Source organism: Crocodylus siamensis, chromosome 8 (assembly GCF_052110815.1).
Source record: "Crocodylus siamensis isolate JL-2025a chromosome 8, ASM5211081v1, whole genome shotgun sequence".
NCBI lineage: Eukaryota > Metazoa > Chordata > Crocodylia > Crocodylidae > Crocodylus > Crocodylus siamensis.
The window spans coordinates 57,778,234-57,792,769 of record NC_143402.1 but is presented as its reverse complement, the minus strand read 5'-3'; the positions used below and the strand labels follow the sequence as shown (position 1 = coordinate 57,792,769).

General features: G+C 62.2%; 1 protein-coding gene across 4 annotated transcripts; it reads right to left on the bottom strand.

Moving 5' to 3' along the window:
* Positions 1-563: 563 nt before the first annotated feature.
* ELAVL3 (ELAV like RNA binding protein 3) lies at positions 564-14,226 on the bottom strand. 4 transcript variants are annotated; one of them, XM_090059476.1, is made up of 7 exons: positions 14,093-14,226; positions 6,691-6,910; positions 6,358-6,461; positions 6,053-6,206; positions 5,453-5,678; positions 5,088-5,126; positions 564-4,360 (listed from the first exon to the last, which is right to left on the bottom strand). In XM_090059476.1, the coding sequence occupies exons 2-7, from the start codon at positions 6,893-6,895 to the stop codon at positions 4,012-4,014; spliced, it is 1,077 nt and encodes a 358-aa protein (XP_089915602.1). In that variant the 5' UTR covers positions 6,896-6,910; positions 14,093-14,226; the 3' UTR covers positions 564-4,011. The 4 variants fall into 4 exon arrangements, with proteins under 4 accessions (XP_089915602.1, XP_089915601.1, XP_089915600.1 ...); XM_090059475.1 differs by lacking the exon at positions 14,093-14,226 and adding an exon at positions 11,959-12,199 and having other exon boundaries at positions 564-4,339; XM_090059474.1 differs by lacking the exon at positions 14,093-14,226 and adding an exon at positions 11,959-12,198 and having other exon boundaries at positions 6,691-6,907.
* Positions 14,227-14,536: the final 310 nt, after the last annotated feature.

Sequence of the window (14,536 nt, the reverse complement as noted above, 5' to 3'; positions counted from 1 at the left end):
ATGTGGGGGCAGGGCTGTATCCCAGACAGTCCCCACACAGGCAGTCTTTACACACACATCCACCTGCCCATCCCTCTATGCACATGCAGGCCTTAACCCTGAGGGCCTCCCAGCCCCCCTCCCCCCACGGGTTTCACTCCCAACCTGGAGGGCATCTTTGTCCCTTACTTAGCCCCCCATACACTCTCCCACTGACACTCCCTTCAATTAAGGGGCTCTGAGCAGTGGCTGGTGTGATAGGGCCCTGATTGTAGCCTAGGGGATCATGCTCCCTGCACAGCAGAGGGAGTTCTTGAAATCTATACACACATGTGTACGCACCCTTGTGGGCATCTGGGAAGCATCTACTACAATGGGGACCCAATCCTGGCCTTGGTGGGGATCTTGATCCCAGCTTGGGGGTGTCTGGCCACTCACCCAGGCACCTCAGCTTCTGCCCCCAGCCAAATCTTCCCGACCCAAGCCATTCCCCCCCCTCCAAAGACGCATCCCGAAATAACGTGGCTGGGACCCTCGGCAGCAAATTAAAAAATAGTTTCCTTTTTAACTTGCAAAGGCGCCGGGGCAGCGCCGCACATGGCTCCGCGCGGCAGGAGAATAAATAGTGACATTAACAATAAGTTAAAACTACAAGAAGCTAAAAAAGGTCCCATCCGTCCCCACCACAATGCCCTCCCGGGGCCAGGCCTCAGCTGGCTCTTGCCCCCTGGAGGGGAGAGGGGTGGGCAGTGGGGTTTTTTTTGTCCTTTTTTTGTTTTTGTGTTTTTTGGGGGTTTTGTCCATTTTGGGGGGAGGGGGGTTGGGGGGGGGTCTTGCTCATTTTTCCCCGCAAACAGTAGCTCCCACGACGGCACAAACACAAGTGAAGCAACACGGCGAGAAACTCAGGAGAAGCCTAAGAACTAAGGCAGGAACCGAGGGAAATCGGAAACGAAAGCCAAAGGTAGCAAGGAACTAGAGGGCTGAGTGTCCTTGTGACAGCAGCTGGCGGCATCCATGGGGGGCATCTCCCTGGCACAGGCTTGGGGGGCAGCTCAGGCCCATCCTTGTCCTGGGCAGGGGGCATCTCTGCTCCCACGGACAGACACGACGGCAAACCAAAGGCAGAATCAACTCAAGGCAAAACCCACAAAGACGGCAGCAAACGCAAAGAAGGAAAAAGAAACACACGGCGGCTCGGGCAAGCAGTGGTGGAGCCGAGCGGGGACAGATGGGCTTGGGCATGTGTGTGGGGGGGGGGTCCCGGACACCTGGGTTCCATGTGCATGTGTGTTGGACACCCAGGTTCCTTGTGTGTGCATGTGTCCCAGACAGCTGGGGGTGGGGGTGGGGTGTGCGCGCGCATGAGATGCCAGGGTTCTGCATGCACACGCATTGTGTGTGTGTGTGGATGCATGCAGGCATTTGTGATTTGTGTGTCTTCCTAGATGCCTGGGGGGAGGTGAGTGTGTGTATGCATTCATGCCTATGTGCATGTGCATCAGACTGTGTACTTGTGTGCATGTGGACAGATGTGTCCCCATACTGGCTTGTGGTGTGCACATGTGGATGTGTTCCATACTCCTGGGTTCTGCATGCATCTTGGACAACTGGGTTCCATGTCTATGTGCAGGTATGGGCTGTATGTGTATGTGCATGCATGTACACACATGTTCTATACTCCTGGCTTCTGGGTGGGTGTATGTGCATGTCTTACACACATGAGTTCTCTGTGTGTGTGCACACGTGCATGTCAGTTTGCATGTCCATGTCCTGGATGCCTGGGTTCCATGGGTGTAAGACACTTGTGTGTGTCCCCCACATGTCTGGCGTGTGTGTGCGCACGCATGTGTGTGTGTATCTCAGCTGTGGGTGGGGGTGTGAGTGTCCTGGGTTCTGGGTGTGTGTGCATGTGTGTCCCCTAGATGCCTGGGTTCTGGATAAGTATGTGTCCCCTAAATGTGTGTGTGTATGTGTCCATCCCATGACCCTGCTCATTAGCTCCACCATCAAACTCCCACAACCCCACACCCCTCCGCTCGCCAGGAGCAGCCAGCACGGCCAGGGGCAGACAAGGTTTGTGGGCATTGGCCCCAGCCCCAGACCCAGCCAAGCTGCCTTGAACAGAAACAAGGGGCAGTGTCTCGTCGGTTAAACGGGGGTGGGGGTTTTTTTTGTTTTGTTTTTTTGTTTTTGTTTGTTTTTGTGGATTTTTTCCATTTTTGTCGAGAATCCCAGTAAAAAGCCCGGCAGGCGGGCAGGGGAGGGTTTTTTTTTTTTCTCCTTTTTTATAAAAATAGAGGTTTTTCCCTTTTTTTTTTTTTGTCCCTTTTTTACATTTTTAAACTGTTTTCAGCCTTTTTATTATTATTATTTGTTTCGTTAGTATTTCTTGTCATCTTTATTTGTTCGGCTGCAACGTGGCATTGAGGGAGGAGGAGAGAGAGGAAGCTCTACCCTCCCTTTGGCAAAAATCACACCCCCCCTCGATTTTTTAAAGGGAGGGGTCCCTTCCTCTCTCTCGCCCACCCCCAGTTTTTGGCCAGTACCACCCTTTGACATGGGGGAAGAAGGGGGAAGACCCCCAATGCCAGTCCTGAGGCTGGGAAAGGGTTCATGTGGCATGCCCAGCAGAGGGTGCTGGGCCCAGTTCAGAGGCCAGAACCAGCTCTACTAGCTCTAGGGCAGGCTGAGGGGGGGGGCAATGGAAGGCAGTGCCCCACTGCCCCCGAGCCCCAAAGGAGTTCAGGGCCTGAATCCCAGGGATCAGAAGTCCCCCTCCCCGCTGCCCCACTGGAGCTGATACACCTGGGGCATGGAGAAAATATGCCCTGTTCTGCAACTGAGAGATGGAAAATGGCCAGGCAGAGCCAGGCCCTGGCTTCCCCACACCCCAGCCCCTGGCTTCCCCCCCAGCCCCACCCCCAAGCCCTGCCCTGACTTTGGGGTTGAGCTGGGGGTGTTAGAAAGCATGCAGATCATCCTCGGGGGTGGACCAGCCACCAGCAGAGGGCAATAGCAAGGCAGGGGGTGTGGCCTGCTTGCCGGGGTGGTGGGACTTACACACCAAAAAGGGTGCATCTTAGCCCCACTCCCTGAACACACACAAGCAAGCACCTACTACCACCCCTTCCCCCCAGCCTTGAAGCCTGGTGCCCCCCTCTGCCCCCCAACACATTCCACTCTGGGCATTCCTGTCCCGTCCCCCACCCCCCCGTGGTGGTCTCCTCCACCTCTGGCCATTGGGGGCAATTACCCACACCTGGGACATCAAGCGGAGGAGGTGGGGGGGGTGAGCCAGGGGAGAACAACAGAGAGGCTGTGTGGTGTGGGGGGACACCCTTCCCAGAAATGCTTTGTGCATGTCCCTGCCCACACTAGTGGGCTGGGCCAGAGGTTGGAGGGGGGGGCATTACTACAGCTGTCCCACTGTTGCCCATAGCAACTGGTGATACAACAGCAGCACATGCCCCCTCACCCCCCCCCCACGCCACTGTTTCTCCATGAACCAACCCCCCCACCCAAAATGGCAGCAACAGGGGACCCCCCCCCCCACAACCCTTGTTCCACCAGTTTGGAGTGGTGGGGATAGGTATGGCAGGGTCTCCTGCCCTGGGGGCGGGGGTTGTACCTGGCGGGGGGCAATATTGTACCTGCAGAGGACACCACCTCCTGCCATCCCGCCCAGAAGGACTGGTTTGCCCTTCCACAAATGGGGCTGTGGGCATCTCTCAAAGACCCCTGTTGGGGGAGGGATCGCCAGTTTATTGCCCCCTTCCACTGGCATTCAGGGGGAAATATCCAGCTAGCAGGGGGCACCACACCCCCCACCCCACCTCCCAGTTGGGGAGAGGCTAGGGCAGGGGGGTGACCCCCAACCTGGGAGAGGGAAATAGCCAGACAGCAGAGGGTGCCACCCTCCAAACCAGAGCAGAATGAGGAGGCTGCCTTGCCTCCTTCAAAGAGCCGGGGGGGGGGGCACTGCTCTGTTTCCCCCTCCCTACTGGGGGGGGTCGTGGGGGCAGGGGGGGCTCAGGCCTTGTGCTGCTTGCTGGTTTTGAAAGAGACCTGCAGCACACGGTCACCCAGGCGGTAGCCGTTGAGGGCAGCAATAGCCATGGCGGCCTCTTCATAGTTGGTCATGGTGACGAAGCCGAAGCCCTTGCACTTGTTGGTGGCGAAGTCACGGATGACCTTGACATTGGTGACGGCGCCGAAGGGCCCGAAGAGCTGCCACAGGACGCTCTCGTCTGCCTCAGGTGCTAGGTTGTATACGAAGATGCACCAGCCGGCGCTGCCCGCGCCCGCCAGCCCCACGCCCGCCAGCCCTGGCACGCCCTCCACCGCCACTGGCGAGAACCTGGAGAGCAGCGACAGCGGACTACCCTGGGCGTCACGCCACCGCACACCCGGGCAGGCCCCCCCCACATGTGTACCCACACACACACACCCATGCACTTGCATGTGGGTACAGCCACCCCCTCAGCACAGTCCCCACCACCTCCAGGCTGGGGTGGGCACTGCCCTGCCCTGGCTCACAGATATCACCCCTCCTCCACATGCCTCCACATGCAGCAGAGACAGGTCCCCCCCACAACTATGAACTGCTCTCCCCCAGCTTCCAGGCTGGAATAGCCCCTTCCCACCCACCCACATGCTGGTGTGGGCATCACCCCCCCTTCCTGTCATGCACATAGACCCCCCACCCCCAATTACTATGAGAATGCCCCCCCCCACCAGGGCTTGGTTTGGGCACAGGTGCCCACCCCTCTCGCCCCACCTGACTTGTGCATGCATATGCTCACACACACATACACATGCAGCTCCTCCCTTTTACCCCTGCCCCCACCCTGCAACACATATATATTGGCATAGGTACATCCCCCGCCCCCCCAGCATAACTGGAACCCCTTCAACAGCTTTACCTCCTGCCCCATCCCCACAAATGGCCTGGCCTGGCCTGGGCATGCCCCCTCCCCCGCAACGAAGCTGGCCTGGTCACAGCCCTCCTCCCCTCCTTTCTGGGCAGCAGGCCTTTGGCAGGAGGGGTGGGGGTCTGAGAGATGCCCAGGCTTGTTGAGTGGGGGCAGTTGCAGGGTGATATTTACCTCTTGACACCATAGGCCATGTTCAGCAGGTTGTCAAGCCTGTGAAGCAAGTGTTGGGGGTGGGGTGAGTCAGGGCCAATCCCAACCGGGGTGGAGGTAGTAGGGAGGGGGCCAGGACCTGTGTTGGCTGGGTCAGGGGCACCTCATACATATGTGCACACACACATGCGGGGTGGGGGGGGGCAGGTCTAGCAGCTAGGAGTGATGCCGAGGCAGGGGGGCTGGCAGCAAGGTGGAGGGGTCTAAGGCCAAGGGGTCGGGGCTTACTGTGAGATAGGCATGGCCAATTCCCTGGGGCCAGTCATGAGGTAGGCACAATGCGATGCCAAGTGTCTCCCCGAAAGGCGGGCAGGGGTGGGACTTACCGGAAACGCTGGGCATGGTGGTGCAGGGGCCCTGGGTAGCGCCGGGCTGAGCCCTGGTAGAGGTGGCTGAGCAGTGCCTGCCCCGTCTTCTGGCTTGGGCTGTTGGCAAACTTGACGGTGATAGGCTCAGCCGCACCCAGTGGCTTCTGCCCATTCAGCCCCTTGATGGCCTCCTCAGCCTCCACGCGCTTGTCGAAGCGGATGAAGCCCACACCGCGCGACACTCCTGCCAGGGGGCATGGTGGTCAGGCCTGTGGAGAACCCAGGCATCCGGGCTTCCTGCCCCTCCTGACAGCCCCAGGGCTGGCCCTGATGTCCAGAGAGAACCCAGGCATCCAGGCCCCTAGCACTGACTCCACTACCTAGGGCTGTCTCTCACTGAGGGAGAACCCAGGCATCTGGGTTCCCTACCCTCCAGCCCTGGTACCCTAGGGCTGGTAAGACCCCAGGTGTCTGGACTCCCTGCCTCTCCCACCAACCTGAGTTGGACCCTGCACTGAGAGAGAACCCAGGTGTCTGGGCTTCCAGCCTTCTGACCCTGGTGCCTATGGGCTGGTGAGGACCCCCAGCATCTGAGCCATGCTGGGCAGGTGGGGGTACCTGTAACCTGGTCGACCAGAATGCGGGAGGTGATGATACGGCCGTACTGAGAGAAGAGCTGCTCCATCTCCTTCTGGCCCATGGTGCGCGGCAGCCCACTCACATACAGGTTGGCATCGCGGATAGAGGCTGAGCTGGGCCGCGCGTACGACACCTGGGGGTTGGGTGAGCATCAGAGGGGAGGACATCAGGGGGTGGCTGAGCCCCCAACCCACTCCCTTCCAGAGCCCAGGCACACCCCAGCCCCCACTGCCCTCCCAGAGCTGGAGAGAACCCAGGTGTCTGCCCCCCAACTCAGAACCCACCTTGATGGTCTTAGTCTGCAGCTTGAGCCCGTTGAGGGTGCTGATGGCCTTGTCGGCGTCATTGGGGTCCACGTAGTTGACGAAGCCATAGCCAAGGCTCTGCCCTGGGAGGGGGGAGGGGTTGGGGGAGGCCTTGCATGCCCCTGCTGATGCCCTTTACTCCTGACCTGCAGGCCCCAACCCACCCAGTGCCCCTCACTCTGGACCCACAGCCCTTTGTATCCCAAGTGCCCTTCACTCCCAACCTGCACCCCCCTGAGTTGCCAGTGCCCTTCACTCCCAACCTGCAACTCCCTGCCCCATGGTGCCCCTCACTCCTGACCGCAGCCCCACCAGTGATCTTGTCGCGCACGAGCTTGCAGCTCTCAATGTCGCCGATGCTGCCGAAGAGGCTCTTGAACTCCTCCTGCGTCATGTTCTGGGGCAGGTAGTTGACAATGAGGTTGGTCTTGGAGTCATCGGCCCCGTTGGCAGCCAGGGGGGGCCCGGTGCCAGTGCCGCCCGTGCCTGCGGGGCCATTGGACGCCTGCGTCTCCATGGTGCTGATTATCTGCTGGAGACAACACAAGGCCGGGCCCATGTGACTGGGAGGGCAGGCATGGGGCACAGGCATCCAGGCTCCCAGACCCCTATGCTACTCTAACCCCGCTCCCAGAGAGCCCAGATGTCTGGGCTCCCAGACTTCCCCCTCCCCCCCCCAATCCAATCCTTTCCTCCCAGAAAACCCAGGCATCTGGGCTTCCACATCCCTGCCCTGCTCCAACCAACACTCAGACAGTGCAGGTGTCTGGGGTCCCAGACCACGTGGTCCAACGCCTCCCAGACCCCACTCTCCCCAGGGAACTCAGGCATCCAGACCCTGTCCTCAGCTCCACTCCCAGAGAATCCAGGTGTCTGGATTCCCAGACCCCCAGTCCACACCCCTCCCCACTCAGACTCCACTCCCCTGCCAAAGAACCCAGGCATCTGGGCCCAAGCCCCCAACCCTAGTCAAAACCTCCCTCCCAGAGAACCCAAGCTTCTGGGCACCCAGCCTCCTTGTTCTCACCCATCAGAGACCACTGCGCTCCCAAATGTGGGAGAGACCCCCAGCCCAGGCCAGTCTCCCCTGCCCTGCAGTGGCTTAGCCCAAAACCCACAGATCCAGCCCAAAACTTGCCAAGAAAATAGGCTTAAACGCCTCATTTCTGCCCAAAAAATAATTTAAACACCTGCATGTGAAGTGCTCAACGGGGATCTCTCAGCCCCACACATGGCCCCCTGCAAGCCCCCCTGTGACTTCCAGGAGCAGGTTTGATCAATATGGCCCCAAATCCCCCCATCTGGGGCCCCTGGAACTAGCTGATGCTGGAGGCCAAGGGCAGGAGGGCAAGGGGGGGCTTTATGGAGCCAGCTTGGCATTAACCCTGGGACCCTCAGGCCAGGGCCTGCATATCCCACAGTGCACTGCACAGGCTTCACTCCCCAACCCCAAGGGCTGGGCAGGGCCCCGGGTGCAAGGCAGCAGCACCTGGGCCTGCATCTATACCAGGGATCCCCAGGGCCACGTCCTCTGCAGCCTGGCACCCCTGCCCCTGCCAGCCCCCACAACACTGCTGGCCCCCTGCTTCTCCCACCCCCACCTGCCCCCTGGACAAAGCAATTGGCTCCTGCAGAACCACTGATTGAGCTTCATCGATGCCACTGTAAGCCACAATGGCACCTTGGGAGAGACACTGACGCCAAGACAGCCTCCCCTTACAGTCCTGCTGGTGCCCCTCACTCCCGACCAGCAGCTTCCAGCCCTCCAGCCCTGCCAGTGCCCCTCACTCCTGACCCACAGCCTCTGGCCCCAACGGCCCTTCCGGTGACCCTCAGCCCCCGCCTCCTGGATGGATGGGTGGACAGATGGAGGAACAGGCCCAGTCCCCCGCCCCCCCTCATAGTATCAGTGTCGCCTGAGCCCCCTAAGCCGAGCTAAGCTTCTAACAAGCGGATCCCGCAAACGAGCTTAGTGCCCCCCCAGAGCACAGATGCCACGGGAGGGGGGGAGGGGCCAGGCCCCGCATGCAGCCCCCCTCCCCCCTGGCTGGACCCCTGTTCCCACATGATGGCCATCTGTCCCAGCCCCCGGGCCCCAGTTGCTATGGCAACCATTCGCCCAGCAACCACGCAGCAACCATGCGGCCATCCCCCTAATCTGGGGCCCCCCCAGCCCTCCCCTCCCCCCCAGCCCTATAGGCCCCTAGGCAACCCCTGTGGGATTTATAGGGGGCCCCAGAATATCAGCAAGGGGAGCAAACCTTCTATAGGGGGGCTCACACAGGGAGAGGCAGGGCTGGGCCTCTGTTAGCCACCATAGGAGACATTCCCTATAGGTCCTGGTGACCCCAGAGGGGTCCCAGAGAGCCAGGAGCAAGGGACGGTTTATGTGCGCACTCCTCTGCCAGAAGCAGGGCGAGAACCCAAGCATTCATATGCCCAGACCCCCCTACCCAAGCTCTAACAGCCCAGAGCCCCTCCTCTCCCACTGCTGGGCGAGAACCAAGGTGTCCGGCTCCCGGCCCCTGTCTGCCATACTCCAACCCCACCACAACCCCAGGGTTGGAACCCAGGTCCGGGCTCTTGGCAGGTCCCTGGGCTAACAATCCCCCATTGTGCGGGGTGGGGGGGAGGGGGGAGCTGGAGGCCCCGCCCCTGCCTGCAGGGGGGGTGGTGCACTGGGTACCACTAGCTCCCCACCTCACACAATGGGCCTTTCAGGCCCAGCCTGGGGCTGCCAGCCACGGAGGGAAGTGTTGGCCACACATCCGACCCCCCCCCCATGACTGGGTTCCTTGGTGGGGAGCAGAGGGTGAAGAAGGCAATGTAAAACCTGTGGTTGGCCCTAGGGAAGGAGCTATGGGCACTAGTGGGAGGGAAAAGGCTGGACACCTGGGTTTCACAGCTGGCTGGGGGCAGGGGTCCTGAAACCTGGGTCCCTTCCCTTCCAGGCTGGGAAATAGGGTCACAAGACATGTATAAAACATGCATGTGCTAGGTACTGAGCACACCAGGTGGGCCTACATGCTTGGGGTCACCTGTGTGCATGTGCATGCACATGTGTATGCTGGGGCCAACACTGCTGACTCCCCAGGAGACTCTCTCTGCACAGCAGGAGTCAGGACACAGACTGTGCCAGGGATACTAAGTCATACTGGGGAGGCAGCTGGGAGGGAACGCAGCCATCCAGGCTCCCCCCAGCCAGAGCAGGCCTGGAACCCTCATCTAGGTTCCCAGAATCCCCTGCTTTCACCCGTCCCAGAGCAGGGAAAGGGACTGGGATCCTGGATCCCTGGGTTCCACCCCAGCTCTGGGAGGGGAGTGGGGCCCCAGAACCACCCCCACCCCCCCGCCTAATGCTGAGCGGTAAACAAGCCATGTGCATGTCCCCAGGGTTCCTGGCCCTGTCACGTCGCCCAGGGTGACCTGTAGCCAGGAGATCTGGGTCCCCGGTCGAGAGATGGCACCTGGGATTTGCTCTGAAACCAGCTGTACAGGCTCCTGGTCCTGCTGGTGCATCTCACCCCTGAGCTGCAGCCCCCTTCCCCCCCTCTCACCCTGCCAGTGCCCATCACTCCTGACCCGCAGCTCCCCCCACCCCCTGCGCCATTCCCCCCCAGCCAGTTCAGGCTTTGCAGCAGAGACCCGAGTTGTGGGGGCAGGTGCCAGGCAGTGCCAGGCCAGCTGGACATGATGGTGGCAGGGCTGCCAGGCAGAAGAGACTGCCCCCCCACCAGCATCTCCGGAGACAAGGAACCCAGGCGTCCAGGCTCCCCCTCCCCACAGCTGCCACCTCCCAGCCCCCACTCCCCTCCCAGAGCAGGGGGAGAACCCAGGCGGGCAGCCATGGTGGCTGAAAGAGATCCAGGCTGGGAATGACACTGATGGGGGTGGGGGAGGGAACCCTCGTGGGCTCCTGGGTCCTTTGCCCCTCACAGCCCCCAGAGCCATCAACATCCTCTCCAGGAGAGATCGTGATACAAAGACCCCAGTGTTAGAGCAGCAGGAGGTCAGGCTGGCTCTAGGAGGGCTTGGACACGTGTGTGTGTGAGTACATGTGTGCACTTGTCCATGCCAAAAAACCCACATGATCCCTCATTCATATGGGGACTGGTGGGGGGGGGGGCTCAGCCCCACTGAATTGGGTGGGCCAACACACAAGCTGAGGGAGCATGGGCATATGTGTGTGTATGTACACGTGCATGCAAGTGCATAGGGCATGGGGGCACGACCTGCTCCCATGGGGGAGAACTGGGGCTTGCCAAACCAAGCACCAATGTGTGAAACTAGGCCATGAGTGCAACACACGAGTGCCCCCCCTTCATACATGCGTGTTCAAGGCAGGAGGAGGGACCTGCAGGCTCTGCACAGGAAGGGAGGAAAAAACACTGGATGGACAGGCAGAGATATACACGGGCCCTCCATGTATGTGCAGGCGTGTGCATGTGTGTGCGAGCCCAGAGCCAAGGTGGCACCACCTGACCTCATTACCAGGCCCAGCTCCCCCCCTCAGGTGCTCGCTCCATGGGGGGCAGGAGCAGGCCCCAAGTGTGGGGGGAATCGGGGGGGAGGGGCTCCATGACACACGCAGTTGACACGGACAGGCCGTGTGACCCCCCGCCCATCCCCCGTGCTCCCCACCATCACCATGCATGTCGCCTCTTCGCCCAGCCAAAGCCAGCCGGATCCGGCACTGGGCACATAAGTGTGCGCTGGGCCCCAAGCACGCTGCACACGCGAGAGCCCATGGCCACGGATGCACACGGAGAAAACGCTAGCATCCCCTATAGAGACGTGCACAGAACCCCTATACAGAGCACGCAGTCATTCCCTATAGAGCCCACAGCCGCCCTTTAGAGATGTGCATAGAGACCTCTATAGCTGCACCCGCCCATCCCCTAAAGAGACACGTCGAGCCCCCTACAGGGCACGCACAGCCATCCCCTATATGTGTGCATCGACCCCCTATAGAGAACACACCCGGCCCCCCCAGAGCCAGTGATGCCGAGCACACGGCCACCCCCTACAGATGTGCCGAGCGTTTCCTCCAGCGAACACGCAGCCAGCCCCAACCCCCTACAGAGAAGTACATCCATCCCCTATAGATGTACCCCGCATCCCCATGGAGAACACACCCCTATCCCTATAGAGATAACCGAACTCCATATAGACGACACGTAGCGCCCCCCTTCCCAAATGTTCCCCGAACTCCCTATAGAGGACACGCAGCCATCCCTATAGAGACAGCCATAGAAAACCTACGGGCGTCCCCTATAGAGCGCCCCCCCGGAGCGCTCAGGGCCGTCCCCTATGGATGCGCAGCGCCGCCCGGAGCTCCCGCCCTTCCCGCGGCAGGACCCTATAGCGAGCAGCCGCCGTCCTCTATAGACCCTCCCTGCCTTCCCTCGCAGCTATAGACGCCGTGCAGCCCCCGCGGTCCATAGGCGCCCCCCCCGGTCCCCTATGGATGCTATACCGCAGCCGGCGCTGAAAATGGCAAGGGCGAAGCCGCGCAAGCCCCGATGGCGGCGCCAATACAGCCCCCTCCCCCCGCTTCACCCGCCCGCCGCGAGCCCCTACCGTGACCATGCTGAGCGCGGAGCCGGGTCCCCCCCGCTGCTCCCCGCGCTCCGGCTCCGGCTCCGGCTCCGGCTGCGGCTGCGGCGGCCCCGGGCGCGGCTCTGCGCGGAGCGGGGGGGCGGGGAGGGGGGTGGAGCCGGGGGGCGGGGGTGCCCGGGGGGGCCTCGGGGGCTGGAGCGGAGGGAACAAAGCGGGGGGGGCGGGTCCCGGTCTGTACTCGCGGGCCCCCCCAGCGCTGCGGCCCCCGTGCTGCTGCTGGATCCGGCCCCGCCGCCCCGCGCCCCCCGCGCCCGCCTGTAGCGGGGACCCCCCCGGCCCGGCTGCCCAATGGGCTCGCGCCGCCCGACCCCGCCCCGCCCCCCCCGCCCCCACGACGCGCGCGCAATCCGCTCCCCCCGATGGCACCGCTGGTGGCGCCCGCAGCCCCCCCCCCGCAAGTGCCCCCCTCCCCCGCTCTATGGCACGCGCAGCTCTCCCTCCCCGTGGCACGCCCAGATGTGCCCCCCCCGTGCCTAGATGTGCCCCCCCACCCCTCCGGGTTCCATCCGGGGTAGGCAGCACCCCCCCACCACAAGCTGAGTGGGGCGGGGCTGGGGGGCGCGTCTCTGTACTGGGAGAGAAAGAAAGATATAAATAGAAGCGGGATATAAATAGCCCGGGAGGGAGAGACCCCCCAGAACCCAGGCATCCCGGCTGCCCCCCCCCCCCACTCCCCGCGGGCTGCAAGCCCCAGCCACTCCCCGCCGGGAGAACCCAGCATCCTGGCACGGCGCAGCGGCAGGATCGGCCCCAGCTTGGAGTAAGGAAGAGGCAACAACTGGAAAGGGCTGCCTCTCTCTGCCTCCTTGTTCGAAAACCTAGGCTTGTGGAGGGGAGGGGAGCTGGGAACCCGAAAGTCTGGGTTCTTATTCTCAGCTCCTCCCCAGTTTATAGCCGCCTCCCACCCCAAAGCTGGGAAGGGAACCTACGAGTCTGGGGCCTCGACTCCCGCTCCCGGCCCCGCTGCCCCTCCTCCCCCGCGGCGGAGCTAGGGATGGAACCAGGTGTCCCGACTCCCAGTGCCCCCCCGCCCATTGCTTCAGAAAAACCCCAGGCATCCTGCTCCCCTCCCGGACCTGACACCGGCCCCCCTCACACACACACCCCCCGCACCGCCCCCAGAGGACCCAGGAGTCCGGGTTTCTCGCACTCCTCGATGCCTGGCCCAGATAGGACCCAGGAGTCCGACTGCGAGCGGGAGGGAGCAGGACTCTCCGGATCTCGCAGACACTTCTCGAAAGTTGCTGTCCCTCCGGAGCCCGGAGTCCTCCTCCCCGGAGGCCAGGACATCTGGGTTTCCCCCCCGGGGCCGGGGCCAAGACGCCTGGATTCTCTGGGAAGGGAGTGGGAGCTGGTGGGATAGAGCAGGGGGCTGGGAGAGAACGCAGGCGTCCGGGATACCCTCTCCCCATCCCCTCTTCAACTGCGGGGAGAGAACCCAGGCGTCCTAGCCCTAGGGCCCAGCACCCCCCGCCCAGCCCCGCCCCGCACTCGGGCCGCATTCAGGACCGCGGACAGCGCCGAACGGCGCCGCAGTCCTCCAGGCACCAGGGGCTGGACTGCATCCCCCCCACTTCGGGAACAGAACCCAGGCGTGCGAGCTCCTAGCCCCTCTAGCCCTCAAACCTCCCCCAGAACAGGGAGTGAACCCAGGTGCCCGGACTCCCAGCACTCCCCACCACCATATCTTGAGGGCAGGGCCATATGCCGCAGATTCGCCTGAAAGCGCGGGGGCGGGGGGCGTGCAGAGGCAAGAGAGAGCGTCCAAGGGCCTTATGGGGAGAACGCGCCTGTGGACCTTCCAGACTCCTTCAGCAGAGAACCCAGGCATCCTCCTCACCCCCAAGGTCTGGCTGGAGTCTGGGGGTCTATTCCCTCCTCCCAACACTTGCAAAGGTCAATTGCCCCCACCTGTGCCCATCTTGGTTTCCCTGCTGAAGCCACTCCCTGCACTGAGTTGGGGGAAGCAGGAGCTGGGAGACCACCTCAGACCCCTGAGATGACCTCCTACCCCCCACCGGCATCTTGGGCCCAGCCCAGTCACCCCTAACGTGCCTGGAGGTCATTCACAGAGAGGGTTTCAATAAGCCCTTACAGGAGGAGGCTTAGCTGGTGGGGGGCTCCTACCCCCACATCCACCACCTGCTGCTGGACTGGGGTCAGAGACCTGTGGAGGGAGGGAAGAGGGGCAGCAGGGGGGAATGCTCTGCAGAAGCTGTGGAGGGGGGTCAGCACCCCCAGGCTGCAGCTGGAACAGTTGAGACCTCCAGTGCAAGGTGGCCCCACTGCCCCAAGGGAGAAACTGAGACAGGGAGCAGGGGGAGGGGCAAGAGCCAGTCTGCAGCCCTCCAGGACCACCCCCCTCATTCAGGCCCCCTCACAGCAGCAGACCTGGCCCCTCCTGCTGCTGCACCTGGTGCCCTCATTTCCACATCAAGGGCCCTATACTACCTTGGTGAGAGGGAAACAAACTGGTACCACAGCAGGTGCCAGCACTGGGGGAGGTGGTATCAGCAAAGCAGAGGCCCTGACCCAGCCT